General features: G+C 40.7%; 1 protein-coding gene across 2 annotated transcripts in view; it reads left to right on the forward strand.

Moving 5' to 3' along the window:
• The window catches only part of GOPC (golgi associated PDZ and coiled-coil motif containing), a 47,712-nt gene extending 44,272 nt beyond the window's left edge, over positions 1-3,440 (forward strand). For both annotated transcript variants that reach the window (XM_017344849.3, XM_051854385.2), the window contains one exon: positions 117-3,440. In XM_017344849.3, coding sequence (XP_017200338.2) covers positions 117-247 — 131 coding nt within the window. In that variant the 3' untranslated portion in view covers positions 248-3,440. The remainder of the gene's footprint in view (positions 1-116) is intronic.
• The last annotated feature ends 12,522 nt before the right edge of the window (positions 3,441-15,962 follow it).

Below are 15,962 nucleotides of genomic sequence, written 5' to 3' on the forward strand. Positions count from 1 at the left end.
ACCCTGTTAATTTTGCCTTATTTTACTACTATCATTTTTAGAGGACGTCCCTTTATTTTTTTCTCAGTAAAGCAAAAATCATCTATTTATTTTGTTTTTCTTTTCCTTTCTTTCAGAATATAATAAGAAGCCAGTAACTGATACACATGAAAATGGAGACCTGGGAAGTTCAAGTGAAACTCCACTAGATGACAGTGCTTCAAAATTAGATGATCTGCACAGTCTGTATCACAAAAAATCTTATTAAATTGACTGTATCTACAGACAAGATTGTTAATCAGACTGTTTTGAATTTGGGGCATTGGGAAGATGGTGACAAAGACTGTTCAAGATCAAGGGAGGCTGTTTGTTGCTTAAATGAAAGGCAGGTACCTCAGGGCTTCATGTGAACAATTCTAAATGCGTAAAATTCCCTGTTTTCTGTGGTGTACCATAATTAGCTATTGCATGTAAAGAAACTTTGATTTTGTTGAAATTGTAAGCACCAAAGCATGTGTTTCCCAAAGGGATGTAACTAGGCTCTTAAGTACCAAATGAAGCACTATTGTTTTATTTGGTTCCTTTTTCCATTTAGTAGAAGGACATTGGTAATGGGAATTTTATAAGAAATAACTTTTAAATATAAGAGAGTACATGAATTCACCCTATATATTTGTGAATGTTAACTTGTGGTATTTCAAGGGACAGAGCTTGATTCAATGAATGGCAGAGATGTAAACTTGACTTAATTTTTTTTAACTGAAAGAATGATTTTATTTCTTTTATAAAAATTTATTGTGCATTCTGATATCTAAATCAGTTCTTAATAATCATACATTGTAGTGAGTTTGCCTTCCAACTTCATTCAATGCAGTACAAAATAGTTTTCTTTAATCTTTTATCAATCAATGCTGCACTAGAAATAGTTTCTGAAGTTATTGTACATTTTACTTTCGGTTTTTAAAGAAATGCAGATGAGTGTAACATATCTGTTCTCAATTATGTTGATCTGTGTGCATGATATTGGAGCACTACACTATTAATGTTTAGACTCAAATGCTTATTTTCTGGAATCCACAAAAGTCGGTTTTATACATTTTAAGTTGTTCATTGTTTTTCTTGTGATAGCCCTAGCACTTAAAGATAAATTTTTCTGGCAGAAAAGCTCAAATTTATTACTGTGTCATAAAATACATTGCATTCAAACAGCAGTTTTCTAAGTAACTGATTTGCCAATCATCTGAAAAAGTCAGGACCAAGGTGGGCAAGATGAGGTAAAGATATTTGGATGGGTGTTCATGACAGAACATATTTGACTAAAGCATTTTTCATATATAAACTCTGAAATTGCTAGTTCTCTTGTCCCAAGGGAGAGCATGGAGTGCCTCTTCTCTTCTTTGCCATTCTGCAGGCTCTTGTGCCCTACTGACAGAGTCAAAACATTGGATATAAAGAGGTGATAGTTTTGCTAATATTACTTTAAAGGGTATACATTTAAGGGACTATTACGTGGGAGAAAGTCTAGAAGACTTTTAGAGTATTATCAGTATCTACCTTTCTAGTATTCAGATGTTATGTGATAAAATACATTTCTTGTCTTTCCCAGATGCACTATTTGTTCAAAGTTAAATCTATAAATTGTATATACCTTATTTCATGATTTTGCTATTTATAAATTTAATGTTTTAGTTTTGCTCATTTATGGTTTGTTTTGAGTGGTTTTGTTCATCTGTGTATCACTATGTTAATTTGTAATAGAAGTGCACTTCATAGTGTGTATTGTTACTGGTATTAAAATACTTTGTAGCATAACATTGCCTGGAAGCAAAAGCTTATATTTAATAATTATACAAATGAATAAGCAAATTACATGTTATGTTTGCTCCTGACAGGCTAGGACTATTAAGAGATGAAAAAGTATTTTTTCCTCTTGTACTCTTCCTACACCAAGCACATACCCCTACACATGCCATGAGATCTGCACAATGGATTTTAGCTGGTGTATTCGTTTAGTCCAAAAAGAGAAAAGTTTGTTGTAGCAGATCTGAAAACTTTTTTCTATGACATGAAACCATGTTATTCTTAAAACACAGCCTGTGATGACTGTTCAGAAAACATTTTTTTTTCTTTGTGTTACGACTAAATCCTTAGAAAATGTGGAAATGGAAGCTGGCAACCCTTTGATTTTCAACAGCTACTTACATTTAGGACCTTAAATTGTCATTTCTCTGAGTTTACTGTAATTTGAAGGGCTGTATAAGATGGTTATGATATAAATTTCTCTCAAGGGCTGATAAACGGAATGGAAAGCTTTCTGAGCAGTTTAAAATCCCACAGGTTAATTTCCATTTTGTTTCTGCTTCACAGTGGTTTGCAAGTGTTCAGGAGAGTGCTGTTGCTCAGATGCTACTGTGAGCGTCAAGTCAGAGGTTAGACAGAGCTTAGTTAAAGTTCATTTTAGAATCTCTGGTCTTTGGGGCTGAACAAGGAATTTCAATGTCTAAAGTCTTTACATTTTCTCATTTATAGGGAAGAAACTCATGTAACATTGAAGTTTCTAGGAGAAAACCAAACAGATAAGGGAGGAATTAATGCAAAGCCATTACAATAAAAAAAAAAAAAAAAAAGAAAGAAAGAAAAGAAAAGGAAAAATACACATGCAAACAGAATAATTTAGACTTTTTCAATAGACTATGAGGGTTGTATGTGTTTATATATTTAAACTTCTAAATTCTCTTCTATAATGTCTTTTTTTTAAAAGATTTATTTTATTTATTTGAAAGGCAAAGTTACATAGAGGCAGAGAGAGAAAAAGTCTTCCGTCCACTGATTCACTCCCCAAATGGCTGCAATGGCTGGAGCTGGGCTGATCTGACCCAAAGCCAGGAGCCAGGAGCTTCCTCTGGGTCTCCTACAGGGTTGCAGGGGCCTAAGGACTTGGGCCATCTTCTATAGCTTTCCCAGGCCATAGCAGAAAGCTGGATCAGAAGTAGAGCAGCCCGGACTCAAACTGATGCCCATGTGGGATGCCGGCACTGCAGGCAGCAGCTTTACCTGCTATGCCACAGAGCCAACCCCTTCTATAATGTCTCTTATAAATGTAATAGAAAAGCAACACTGGGTTATGGGACTGTTATTTAAAAAATGAAAATTCCATGGGTCTAGGTACTTTTAACTGAACAGTTATCAAAAGTTAGCACAGCTGCCTGTGTTGCTGTTTTCTCCCCCCACCACAGTAGAATTGCTTTGCTTTCATGTTTGGAAACAGAAAGATACATTGATACATGTGTAAATTGCACATTATTTGATATCCTTATTATGTAATCTATTATTCCACCTATCCAGTCTTTCACTTAGGGTTGGCCTCAAATCTATAGGATTTATGCCAAATGTATTATATCTAGTTGAGTTTAATATTTTTTTATTAGCTTGTAAATAAAGTGGCATCTTCTACATTAAAATGGTACTGATCTCATTTTTTAAAACATGATGTATTTTCACATTAAATATTGTGGTTCATTGTATATTTTAAGTAGATTTATTATTTGTACCAACATGTCATGAAGTCCATGCAAAGCTGAACCTTTACTATGTTCCTGAACCTGTTATATTGTAGAACATTTTTTTTTTTTTTTGTAGGAATTATCTCTTTGACCTAAGAACCATTTAATCTGAGTTAGTTCAGAATGTATTGGCTGAAGGGAACAGCTGGAACAACTATGGGACCAGTTTTCTGTTGAAACTTAGCAGAGAGCTTTGGCTTCATGTTGTGTTTCAGATAGTGGCAGCCAATGTTACTTATGAAGGGAACACTGATTAAAAAAAATATAGAAAATCAATTATAATAGGTACTATTTAAGAGAATATTCTTTCAGTTTTAACACCTGAGTTACATAATTAAAAAAAATTTTTTTAAGATTTATTTATTTATTTGAAAGGCAGAGTTACAGAGACAGAGAGAGAGGTCTTCAATCCGCTGGTTCACTTCCCAGATGGCTGCAACAGCTGGAGCTGTGCCAATCCAAAACCAGGAGCCAGGAGCTTCTTCTGGGTCTCCCACATGGGTGCAGGGGTCCAAGGACTTGGGCCATCCTCCACTGCTTCCCCAGGCCATAAGAAAAAGCTGAATCTGAAATGGAGCAGCCGGGACTCGAACTGGTGCTCATATGGGATGCCAGCACTGCAGGCGGCAGCTTTACCTGCTACTCCACAGCGCCGGCCCCAGTATATACAATTTAGAAGTTCCCAAATTATGGGTGAAACAATTTTTAGAAAATCCTTTTAAATTAATTTATTTAAGGAAATGGCTTGTTATGAACATTTAGAAATACTTCTTGGCATTGGCTTTACTGTGTGTTGATGCTCTCAATTCACCAGATCATCTGGGGAGAAAAAGTCATTTCCTCAGAACTCACCACCATGGTCTGTTTAGTTTATGAAATTTAAAAAGTCACTTGCATTTTCATTGTTAATCAGGGTCCTTGTTTAGGAGGTTGTAAATGAACCTTTTATTTAAAAAAATATTACAAATTATCATATGCTGTTGGTGCTAAATAAAGTGTCTGATAATGAATCTTTTTTCAGGTGTATTTTGAAAACCATAACCACTTGGTGGCATTGGGAGGGCATGTCTCAGATCTTCAGCAGAAGGAAGTGTAGCTGACTGAGGGCTCAGCTGCCAGGCTCAGAAATCCACCCCAAGTTCTGGCTGTTTGTCCATGCAGCTGCTAGCCAATAACTGATCATGACAGGGATATTGTGACTCAACAGTGGTTGCAAAACTCCCTGATAGTCTTGCCAAACTCCTTTTATTTTTTTTTTTAAAGATTTTATTTACTTATTTGAGAGGTAGAGTTACAAACAGTGAGAGGGAGAGACAGAGAGAAGGGTCTTCCTTCTGCTGGTTCACTCCCCTGATGGCCACAACAGCCAGAGCTGCACCGATCCAAAGCCAGGAACGAGGAGCTTCTTCCTTGTCTCCCATGCGGGTGCAGGGGCCCAAGGACTTGGGCCATCTTCTACTGCTTTCCCAGGCCATAGCAGAGACCTGGATTGGAAGAGGAGCAACTGGGACTTGAACTGGCACCCATATGGGATGCTGCTGCCGTAGGCTGAGGACTAACTTGTGCCACAGCGCTGGCCCCGTGAAACTCCTTTCAAACTGCACGGATGTCTAAGTTACTTTCACAAAAGCTTCATTTTTACTCCTTTATTCTCCTAGCATCCTACCTGCATTATGCTCTGGTTGCTTCCCAGCTTCCAGCTCCTTGCCTGTTTCTCCTCACCAGCCTTGCCCTTCCTAATAAATCTGTTGTATAGAGAATGCCTCCTTTCTTGGTGTTGGCGCCTGCTTTTTGAAGGACCCAGACTTGATATGAGTGGTCCAGTAATGAGATCTGAGGCCACAGGTTAATAGGATAGGGATAGAAATTTGCTTATATTTTGGCAGGTACTTAGCACACATACATATTCAGTGGCCACTGTCAGGACTTAGTTGCTAAATGTTTTGTGATGGTCTACAGAAAATCTTTAACATAGCAAGCCTGGACCTGTTTTCCTTAGAAGGGTCTGATGTAAGATTTGCCCTTGGTTGGTGTCCAACCACTTGGATTTCAGGAGTATTCCCACCATTCCCTACCAATAAGGGTGGTTTGTTGTGCCTGAAATGTTTTTCCAAATAATGGGATTTAGGTTAACTCCCTGCTTTCCTTCTAGGAATCTGGAATTTTTGGTACAACTAGACAAAGGTTGACCACATTTCTGACCCCCTAAAATTCTGGACTCCTAAGCTCAATTAGGCAAGCTTCACTGATGGAAAATACTATACACATTATACATCAGTGCAGAAGGGATTTAAGCACATTTGTGTGACTACTGGGAGACTTCTAAAGCTTGGGCCTGATTTATTCTGGACTTTGCCATGCATCTTTTCCTGTTGCTGATTTTTGCCTTCTATTTTTCTCGATCTTATGTTTTCTTTTGGAGTTCTTCTAGCAAATCACTCAATTTGAGGACAATCTTGAAGATACCAGACACAAATGTTAACTTGGGAAAATATCCCCTGTGGAAGGGAATTCTCTGGGAGGTTCAATAATGCAGCCATTTGGAAAAAATGTGAGGAGAACGATATGTACTAGAAGAGCAGAATTGGTTGGTTATGGCCAGACTGTATACTTGACCTATAGAAGAGCACCGAGAGCTAGAAGACCCCGAATGGACTTTCAAGGAGACCTACCTCCTGCATAAGAAGAATTCAAACAGCTGAGCTTCTGGCTGAACATCCAACTGTAAAAGTTCCAGTTTTAGAGGCTTAAATGTTCAGCCAAGGACTGTTTTGTGAAGTTCAGGGCCCCGGCAGAAAAAACTTAGAAACAAAATATGCCACAATGACAAATGGACGGATGGATGGCTTTTTTTTCCATCTCCAAGCAAATTTTCCTCTTCTTCTTTTTTTTTTTAATTTTACTTGTTATACACATTTCATGTATTTCATATATAGATTTTTTTTTAAATTTTATTTGAAAGGCAGAGTTAGAGAGAGAGAGAAGGAGAGAGAGTGCTTCCATTCACTGGAACATGCCCCAAATAGCTGCAATGGCTGGGGCTGGGCTAGGCTGAAGCCAGGAGCCAGGAGCTTCTTATGGGTCTCCCACATGGGTGCAGGAGCCCAAGCACCCGGACCATCCTCCACTGCCCTCCCAAGCCACAGCAGAGAGCTGGACTGGAAAAGGAGCAACTGGGACTAGAACCTGGCACCCATATGGGATGCTGGCACCACAAGGCAGAGGATTAACGTAGTGAGCCATGGTGCCGGCCCCTAATATATAGATTTAGGAACAGTGATACTTCCCATTCTACCCTCCCATCCATGCTCTAACCTTTCTTGGTCTTCCCTCTCCCATTCCCACTCTTAATTTTTACAAAGATCTACTTTCAGTTTACTTAATGATTGTGAAGTCAACCCTACACTAAGTAAAAGAGTTCAACAAATAGTATGAACAGAGAAAACACTGTTCCCAACAGAAGACAAGGGCTGTAAACAATCATTGACTCTCGAAATGTCCATTTTATTTCAATACATTGTGTTTTGAATGTACTGTATTAGCACTCTATTAGTTACCTTGGATCAGGTAAAACATATAGTATCGTCTTTGGGACTGGCTTATTTCACTAAGTATAATGTTTTCTGGTTGCATCCATTTTGTTACAAAAGACAATTTCTTTTTCTTTCTTTTTCTTTTTTTTTTTTTTACAGCTGAGTGGTACTCCATTGTGTATATATACCATAATTTATTTGTCCAGTCAATAGTTGATGGACATCTGGGTTGATTCCTTATCTTAGCTATTGTGGATTGTGCTGCAATGAATATGGGGGTACAGACAGCTCTTTCATATGCTGATTTCTTGTGGTTTGGGTAAATTCCCCGGAGTGGGATGGCTGGATCACATGGTAGGTCTATATTCAGATTTCTGAGGTATCTCCATACTCTATTCCATAGTAGCTGGACCAGTTTATATTTCCATCAACAATGGATTAGGATACCTTTTTTCCCACATCTTTGGCATCATTTGTTAATTTCTGTTTGAGAGCCATTCTTACTGGAGTGAAGTGAAACCTCATTGTGGTTTTGATTTGCATTTCCCTGATGGCTAGTGATCCTGAGCATTCTTTCAAGTGTCTTTTGCCCACTTGAATTTCCTCTCTTGAAAAATGCCTGTTCAAGTCCTTTGCCCATTTCTTAGCTGGGTTGTTTATTTTGTAGTTGTTGAGTTTTTTTGAGCTCTTTATAGATTCTGGATATTGATGCTTTATCAGTTGCATAGTTTGCAAATATTTTCTCCTATGCCAATGTCTTGCAGAATTTCTCCAGTGTTCTCTGTGGGGAGCAGCTCGGACTAGACTAAGTTACTGGAATTAAGACTTATTCTATGCATCTGCTCTCCTCTGTGGGGAGCAGCTCGGACTAGACTAAGTTACTGGAATTAAGACTTATTCTATGCATCTGCTCTCCCACAATATGGCGCTGGGAGAGAAGTAAACAGCTTCCGCACAGCTGCCTCCAGTTCAACCAATTAACTGTAGGACTTGCTCCTGATTGGAGGAGAGCAGCGTACTCGGCGTGTGGGCAGCCGAGTTAGGATTGGCGGAGGAGGACTATAAAGGAGGAGAGAGACGGCATGCACGGGGAACATCTATGGGGAACATCTAAGGGAACCCGTGCAGCCCCCGAGAGAACCGGCCGGCGGTGTGCCGCTCCCCTGCGGAAGTGGGAAATGCGGCCAGGGGGAACTGCCCTTCCACGGAGGTGGAAGGGATAGTAGCCAACCCGGGAAGAACCAGCAGCAAACCCGGGGAGGGCCGAGCAGACAGAAAGAACAGCGCAGGGTCCTGTGTCGTTCCCCCACGAAGACGGGGAGCGACATTCTCTAGTAATTTGATGGTATTGGGTCATAGATCTAGGTCTTTGGTGCATTTTGAGTGGATTTTTGTGTAAGGTGTAAGGTAAGGATCTAGTTTCTGTATACCTCTGCGTGCAGAGTGGATGGATGCCTTTGAGAATAGACTCTGCCAACCTTACTGGACCCTTTGGTCTTAGAAAAATAGTCCACCCTTTACTCAGAAGACATGGTACCTTGTGGATGCTACAGAGACTGCTACTAAGTCCCGTAGCCCCCACCTACTCTCTGCTACCAAGCTTATAGTGTAGGTCAGATTCTAACAAAGCCTGGCTAGAGATGTGCTAGATTGGGGAAAAAAAGAAACTATATGCTCAAGATATAATAATTAGCATAATGTTGCAAAAGCATAGGGAATGCTAGAATGGAGTTTTATAAATTTTCAAAATTAATTTCATTTTATTTGAAAGGCAGAGAGAGCCCACAATAGCCAGGGCTGGCTCAGGCCAAAGCCAAGAACCAGGGACTCAATCCCAGTCTCCCACTTGGGTGGCAAGAACCCAGGTAGTTGAGCTATCATTTGCCTTCTCAGGGTGCATGTTAGCAGGAAGCTGGATCAGAAGCAGAGCCAGGACTCTAACCAGGCACTTTGATAATCAGGCATCCTAACCAGTGTCTTAGTCACTGTGCCAAATGCTTACCCTTAGAGTTGAATTTTGACTGTTTGATCAAAGATTCAGCTTTCATTAAATAATTCAGAAGGAAATGAACCCAGCAATATGTTTACAAGGAACATACCTAAAACATAAGGACACAGAAAATTTGAAAGTGAAGGAGAAAGTATATTTTCTCTGAAGAAAATGTGATATATTAGTATAAGAAAGTATAAGACAAAAATTATTAGGGATAGAGAAAGTTATATAAATTATTAACCAATTTACTACAAAGTTAGAGTAGTTTTAACCTTGTATAAACCTGTTTAGCCTCAAACAATAGAAAGCAAAAATTGATAGAACCATAAGAAAATTATGAAAATCCATCACCAGAGAGGGAAGCAAAAAAAATTAGGAAAGAAGATATGAACAGCAAAATCTCAAAGCTCAACTTACAGAGTATTTTGTTATCAAAGACGCCTAGCTTCTACAAAGGATGATAGATGGGTGGGCTGTAATAAGGGAAATTAAACAAAAGGTAAAACACTAAATACTGGATTCTGTGCTTCGCAAAGGTAAAAATTGAAATTTACTAAAATGCCAGCAGGGGGCAACATTTTCCAAAAATAGTGCTTACTTTACTGTTATTCCCGCTGCAAGACTTTTTGAAGATCATCAAGTAACTTTCATTATGAGGACGAATAAAAAGTCATATCATTTTTTTAGGATCACACAGTGTCATACACCCAAGTCCTCTTAATTCTACCTTAATAAACCACAAAGAGGGAAAGATGCAACTCAGCCTTTCAATCTTCTAATAATTATTTTTGTTCTTCCTACGTGACACAAAGTTTTTTGGAAACTAGGTTTGATACAGTTTTGATTTTTTTTAAACAAATGAGCTGAACTTGAACTTCATAAATTGTTTTTCTGTAGTTAACTGACTACAGAGTGCAAACACAAGCTACATAGTAGATTGATAGGTCCTTGAGATTGTAGCATTTCCTTCCTGTCGCCCTGGCTCCCCTGGACAAATTATTATGGAATAAAATTATCCTGTGTGGTATGCATATTGTTCCCATACTCTTGAGAAAGTATGTCTACAACACGGGTGTTTGTGACTTGGGCAGCTGTTATCTGTTATCTTGAGGCACTTTTAGTTCTGGGTAAGGCTGGAAACAAGTGGGTAGCTGGCTTCTAAGACCCAAAAAATTAGAACTAACATTAAAAATTTTTTAAAACACAAGTTTTTCAAAGTAAAAAAAGCAATATAGTAAGCCCTGGGTAAACTGGTTGTGGAAAAAATAGTAAATGAAAATACACAAAAAACAAAGACGGATGAGTCAAAAAGAAAACATTAAGAGAGTACTTTGTGGCCGGCGCTGCGGCTCACTAGGCTAATGCTCCGCCTTGCAGCGCCGGCACACCAGGTTCTAGTCCTGGTCGGAGCGCTGGATTCTGTCCCGGTTGCCCCTCTTCCAGGCCAGCTCTCTGCTGTGGCCAGGGAGTGCAGTGGAGGATGGCCCAAGTGCTTGGGCCCTGCACCCCATGGGAGACCAGGATAAGTACCTGGCTCCTGCCATTGGATCAGCGCGGTGAACCAACGGCAAAGGAAGACCTTTCTCTCTGTCTCTCTCACTGTCTACTTTGCCTGTCAAAAAAAAAAAAAAAAAAGAGTACTTTGTTCAGTTCTACAGGAATAAATTTGAAAATTTTTCTAGGAAAATATAACTTAACAATGCTACCAGGGAAGTTTTAAAACCTAAACAAACATTTCAATAGGGAGAAAAAAAGTATCTAAGTGCTCTCTTTACAATCTACCACAAGACACAGTGTCACAGAGCAATGCTATTGAGCCTTTAAGAGCAGTTGATTCCAACACGTAGCAAGAGAAAAACAAAGACAACTTCTAAATTATTTTTGTCAAGTTAATAAAATCTGATCCAAGTTACCACAAAGAAAGAAAATGGGGGCTGGTGTTGTGACGCAGTGAGTAAAGATGCCACCAGTTTATGTCCTGGATGTTCCACTTCCTATCTAGCTCCCTGCCAATGGCCTGGGAAAAACAGTGGAAGATGGCTGAAGTACCTGGGTCCTTGCCACCCACACCACCCATGTGAGAGACTGGGAAGAAGCTCCCAGCTTCAGCCTGGCCCATTCCTAGCCATTGTGGCTACCTGGGGAGTGAACTAGCAATTGGAAGCTCTCTCACTCACTTGCTGTCTCTCTCTCTCTCTCTGTCTCCCTCTCTCTAACTCTGACTTTCAGATAAAATAAATAAATCTTTAAAAAAAGAAGAAAGAAAATGAAAGGCCTATTTCACTAAGGACATTAACGCAAGAATGCTAAGTAAAATGTTATCAATGCAACTTTGACAATACATTAATGGACTCATACACCATAACCAGATGTTTACTAGTAGAACATTTAATGATATAATTGACCATCTGTGTGGATATAGGCAGGGGTCCTCTGGGGGAACTTAATTTGTTTCTGATTCTGAAACAGGCATTAGTCAAAATTCAACACATGCTCTTGGTCGGGGGTAACAAAAAAAAAGATGGATGCTTTTTATTTTTTTAAAAGATTTACTTATTTATTTGAAAGAGTTACACAGAGAAGGAGAGGCAGAGAGAGAGAGAGAGAGAGAGAGAGAGAGAGAGAGAGAGAGAGATCTTTCATACACTGGTTCACTCCCCAGTTGGCCACAATGGCCAGAGCTGTGCCAATCTGAAACCAGGAGCCAGGAGCTTCTTCTGGGTCTCCCATGTGGGTACAGGGGCCCAAGGACTTGGCCGTCTTCCACTGCTTTCCCAGGCCATAGCAGAAAGCTGGATCAGAAATGGAGTAGCCAGGACATGAACTGGCACCCATATGGGATGCTGGCACTGTAGTCCATAGTCCATGGCTTTACCTGCTATGCCACAGCACCGGCCCCTGGATGCTTTCTTAACAATGATAACACACACCTCAACATAGCAAATCCGTCTCCACTGCCCAAAAGCCAGCACCATGTTAAGTAGAAAGCTACTAGAACTATTTCATACGTTATTAGAGGCATGGCCAATGGAATTACATGTACTTGTAAATACTGCGAAAGGGATGGCACTAGCACTATTGGGAGACATTATGAACATGTTCCCCCCAAATCTAAGAGGACCACCTGATGGCCACTACAAACAACACTGATGTTTAGGAAAGGAGCAACAAACAAGTTAGTTGACACAAATCAAGTAGGAAGAAATCAAAGAGACTATTGGGCTGGCATTGTGGCACAAGAAGTTAAGCCTCTGCCTGCGATTCCAGCATCCCATATGAGTGCAGATTTGAATGTTGGCTGCTAATGCACCTGAGAAAGCAGCAGAAATTGACTCAAGTACTTGGGCTCCTGCACCCATGTGGGAGACCCAGGTGGAATTCCTGGCTCCTGTCTTCAGTTTGGACCAACCCCGGTCATTGTGACCATTTGGGCAGTGAACCAGAGGTTGGAAGATATTCTTTCTCTCTTTTCCTCTCTCTCTCTGTAACTTTGCTTTTCAAATAAACAAATACATATTAAAAAATAGTAGCTGATACCAACATGGCATGTAGCATGGAATGAGGTAATTCTATAAATTTTACATATATCAACCCCTTGTCATCTCAACCATAACCTTGTGAGGTATACATTATTATATCCACTTAAAAATAAGGAGGAACAGGCATTTGGCACAGTGGTAAAGTTGCTAATTGTGATGCCCACAACCCACGTTAGAGTGCCTGATTCAAGCCCTGGCTCCTCTGCTTCTGAAAGAGCGTCCTGTTAATGGGTATCTGGGGAGGCAACAGGTGACAGCTCAAGCATTTGGATCCCTGCCACCCACATGGAAGACTGATGGAGTTCTGGGCCCTGGCTGTTGTGAATATTTAGGGAGAGAACCAACCAACAGAAGATCTCTCTCTCTCTCTCTCTCTCTCTCTCTTTCTCTGGCCATTGCTCTCTCTGTCTTTCAGATAAAATGTAAATAAAGAAATAAATTTTTTTTAAAAAAAGAAAGAATGATATGGAGTCACAGAGAGATAAAAATGACTCTTCTTTACGCCTGGAGCAGAGTTTCAACGCAGGTGTCCTAGCCCCAGAAATCATGCTTTCTCTTACGAAGTCATTCTGGTTCTTGAAGTATGAGCAGGGTGCTGGGAACCATTTACAATGATGGCAACCGTGAAAAATACTTTCAGCATAAATTAAACAAAAAGCTATTTACAATAAACATGCTATCTGTACCTGCTGGAGAGACATGATTCCAGCAAGATTGTGTTGTGTGCTAGATAAGATGAAAGTCTGCCTGCTATAAATTCCCAGGAATGTTAGATAAAATCAGAAGTCTTTAAAAGGCCCAGTTAATCTCATAAGAAATAAAGAGAAAGGGGAAAACAGTGACAGGCACTTGAGCTGATGCTTGGCTCTCTTTGGGGAGTGTTCAGTTACTTAGATGCTGGGAACTTAATTTCCATGAAGGGATAGAAGGCAAGATTTTGTGTGGCCATGGCAAGAACTGAAAGAGTAAACAACAATAAAAATTTTCCCAATAAGAGAGAAAGACAATGAGATTATGACTGGGCCCTGCATGAAAACAGAAATTTCCCCTAAGAAATTAAACCCCTGGGCCTGTGCCTCACACATTTTGGGTCTACATTTTCAATACAAGGCATAGTCTAGAAACTACCAATCCCAAAATTAAAAACCAGTGTAGGGCTAGCAAATGATCCTGGTGTGAGTGTTGTCACATTTAGCAAATAGGAATACAGGACATGAGTAATTTATAGTATAAATATGTCTCAAATATCGCATGTGACATGTACCAAAAAAGTGTTTGTCGTTTATCTGAAATTCAAGACTAACAGGGTGTTGTTCCATATTGTATCTAGCAATTCTACTTGTGTACCTGACAGATGTAAATGCCAAACCACTGAGAAGGAACAGCATAAGTTTTCACAAGGAGGCAATAAGCTCTGTTAAGGAGGGTTCACTTCAGACATTTAAAATACACCAAGAAGAAACCATCAAGAACAAGCATCAAGAGTTAGCACTGTGGCCCAGTGGGTTAATCCTCTGCCTGTGGGCCGGCGCTGCGGCTCACTAGGCTAATCCTCCGCCTAGCGGCGCCGGCACACCGGGTTCTAGTCCCGGTCGGGGCGCCGGATTCTGTCCCGGTTGCCCCTCTTCCAGGCCAGCCCTCTGCTGTGGCCAGGGAGTGCAGTGGAGGATGGCCCAGGTGCTTGGGCCCTGCACCCCATGGGAGACCAGGAAAAGCACCTGGATCCTGGCTCCTGCCATCGGATCAGCGCGGTGCGCCGGCCTCAGCGCACAGGCCGCGGTGGCCATTGGAGGGTGAACCAACGGCAAAGGAAGACCTTTCTCTCTGTCTCTCTCTCTCACTGTCCACTCTGCCTGTCAAAAAAAAAAAAAAAAATCCTCTGCCTGTGACACCAGCATCTAGTCTCAACTGTTCCACTTCTAATCCAGCTCTCTGCTGTGTCCTGGGAAAGCAGTAGAAGATGGCCCAAGTGCTTGGGCCCCTTCACCTGCATCGCAGACCCAGAAGACACTCCAGGCTCCTGGCTTCGGATGGGCTCAGCTCTGGCTGTTTGGCCAATGGATGGGAGACCTTTTTCTTTGTCACTCCCTCTCACTGTCTGTAACTCTGTCTCTCAAATAAATAAATAAACGTTTAAAAAAAAAAAAAAGAGTAAGCGTCAATAGAACCACCCAACAGGATAGAGGCTCAAGAATGCTGGTCATTTTGTTCTTTTTTAAAGATTTTGTTTATTTGTTTGAAAAGCTATTACAAAGACAGAGAGCTATCTTCCATAAGTTGGTTCACTGCCCAAATGGCTGCAACAGCCCTGGCTGGGCTGGTCTGAAGCCAGGATCCTGAAACTCCATCCATGTTCTCACGTGGGTGCAGATGCACAAATACCGAGACATCTTCCTCTGCTTTCCCAGGCACATAGCAGGGAGCCAGATTGGAAAGCCAGGACTCACACTGGTGCTCAGAATGGGATGCTGGTGTCACAGCAGCAGTTTAACCACAACAGCGGCCCTCTGACCTTTTACTTTTTCAATAATTAATTTATCTTAAAAATTTATTTACATAAGGTGAATAAATTTCATGTATTTTATATATACAAATTTAGGGCCATAGTGATACTTCCCACTTTCCCTCCTCTTTCCTTTTTTTTTTTTTTTTTTTTTTTAAGGCAGAGATACAGAGAGAGAAGGATGGAGAGGGTGGAGATCTTCATCTGGATGTTGTGGCCACAGTTGGGTCAGGCCAAAGCCAGGAGCCAGGAGCCTCCTCTGGATCTCCCATGTGGCTGCAGGGGTCCAAGCACTTATGGCATCCTCCAGTGCTTTCCCAGGTGCACCAGCAGGAAGCTGGACCGGAAATGGCGGGGCAGGGACTTGAACCGGCATCCACTGGGGCACTGGCACTGCAAACACTCAATTCTTTATGCCACAATGTCACTGGCCCCTCCCTGGCTATCTTTTAAGCAAACTTTTAAACATTGTTCCAGGTGCTGGAAATATGTAATCAATAACACAAATCCATTACCTCATGAAATTTAGTCTTGTGAGACAGATAATAAGCATATAAATTAAAATGAGTGCTATCTTAGACAGTGATGAATGTTAAAGAGCAAAATAAAGCAGGAAGGAAGATGGAAAATGTATTAGGGGAGAAGGCTGCGGTTTTTAGACCAAAGAGGGAAGACCTCATAGAGGTTATATTTGAATGCAAACTTGAGGGAAGCAAGAAAGCAAGCAGATATGTAGGGGCAGAGTTTTCCAGGGACAGAGAATTGCAAAACACAAGGGTCCCAACATGAGTGTGTCTCTGGCATGGCCAAGTAAAAGCCAGGAGGAGGCCCAAGTGGTGGACAGAGGCTAAC

Source organism: Oryctolagus cuniculus, chromosome 5 (assembly GCF_964237555.1).
Source record: "Oryctolagus cuniculus chromosome 5, mOryCun1.1, whole genome shotgun sequence".
Lineage (NCBI taxonomy): Eukaryota > Metazoa > Chordata > Mammalia > Lagomorpha > Leporidae > Oryctolagus > Oryctolagus cuniculus.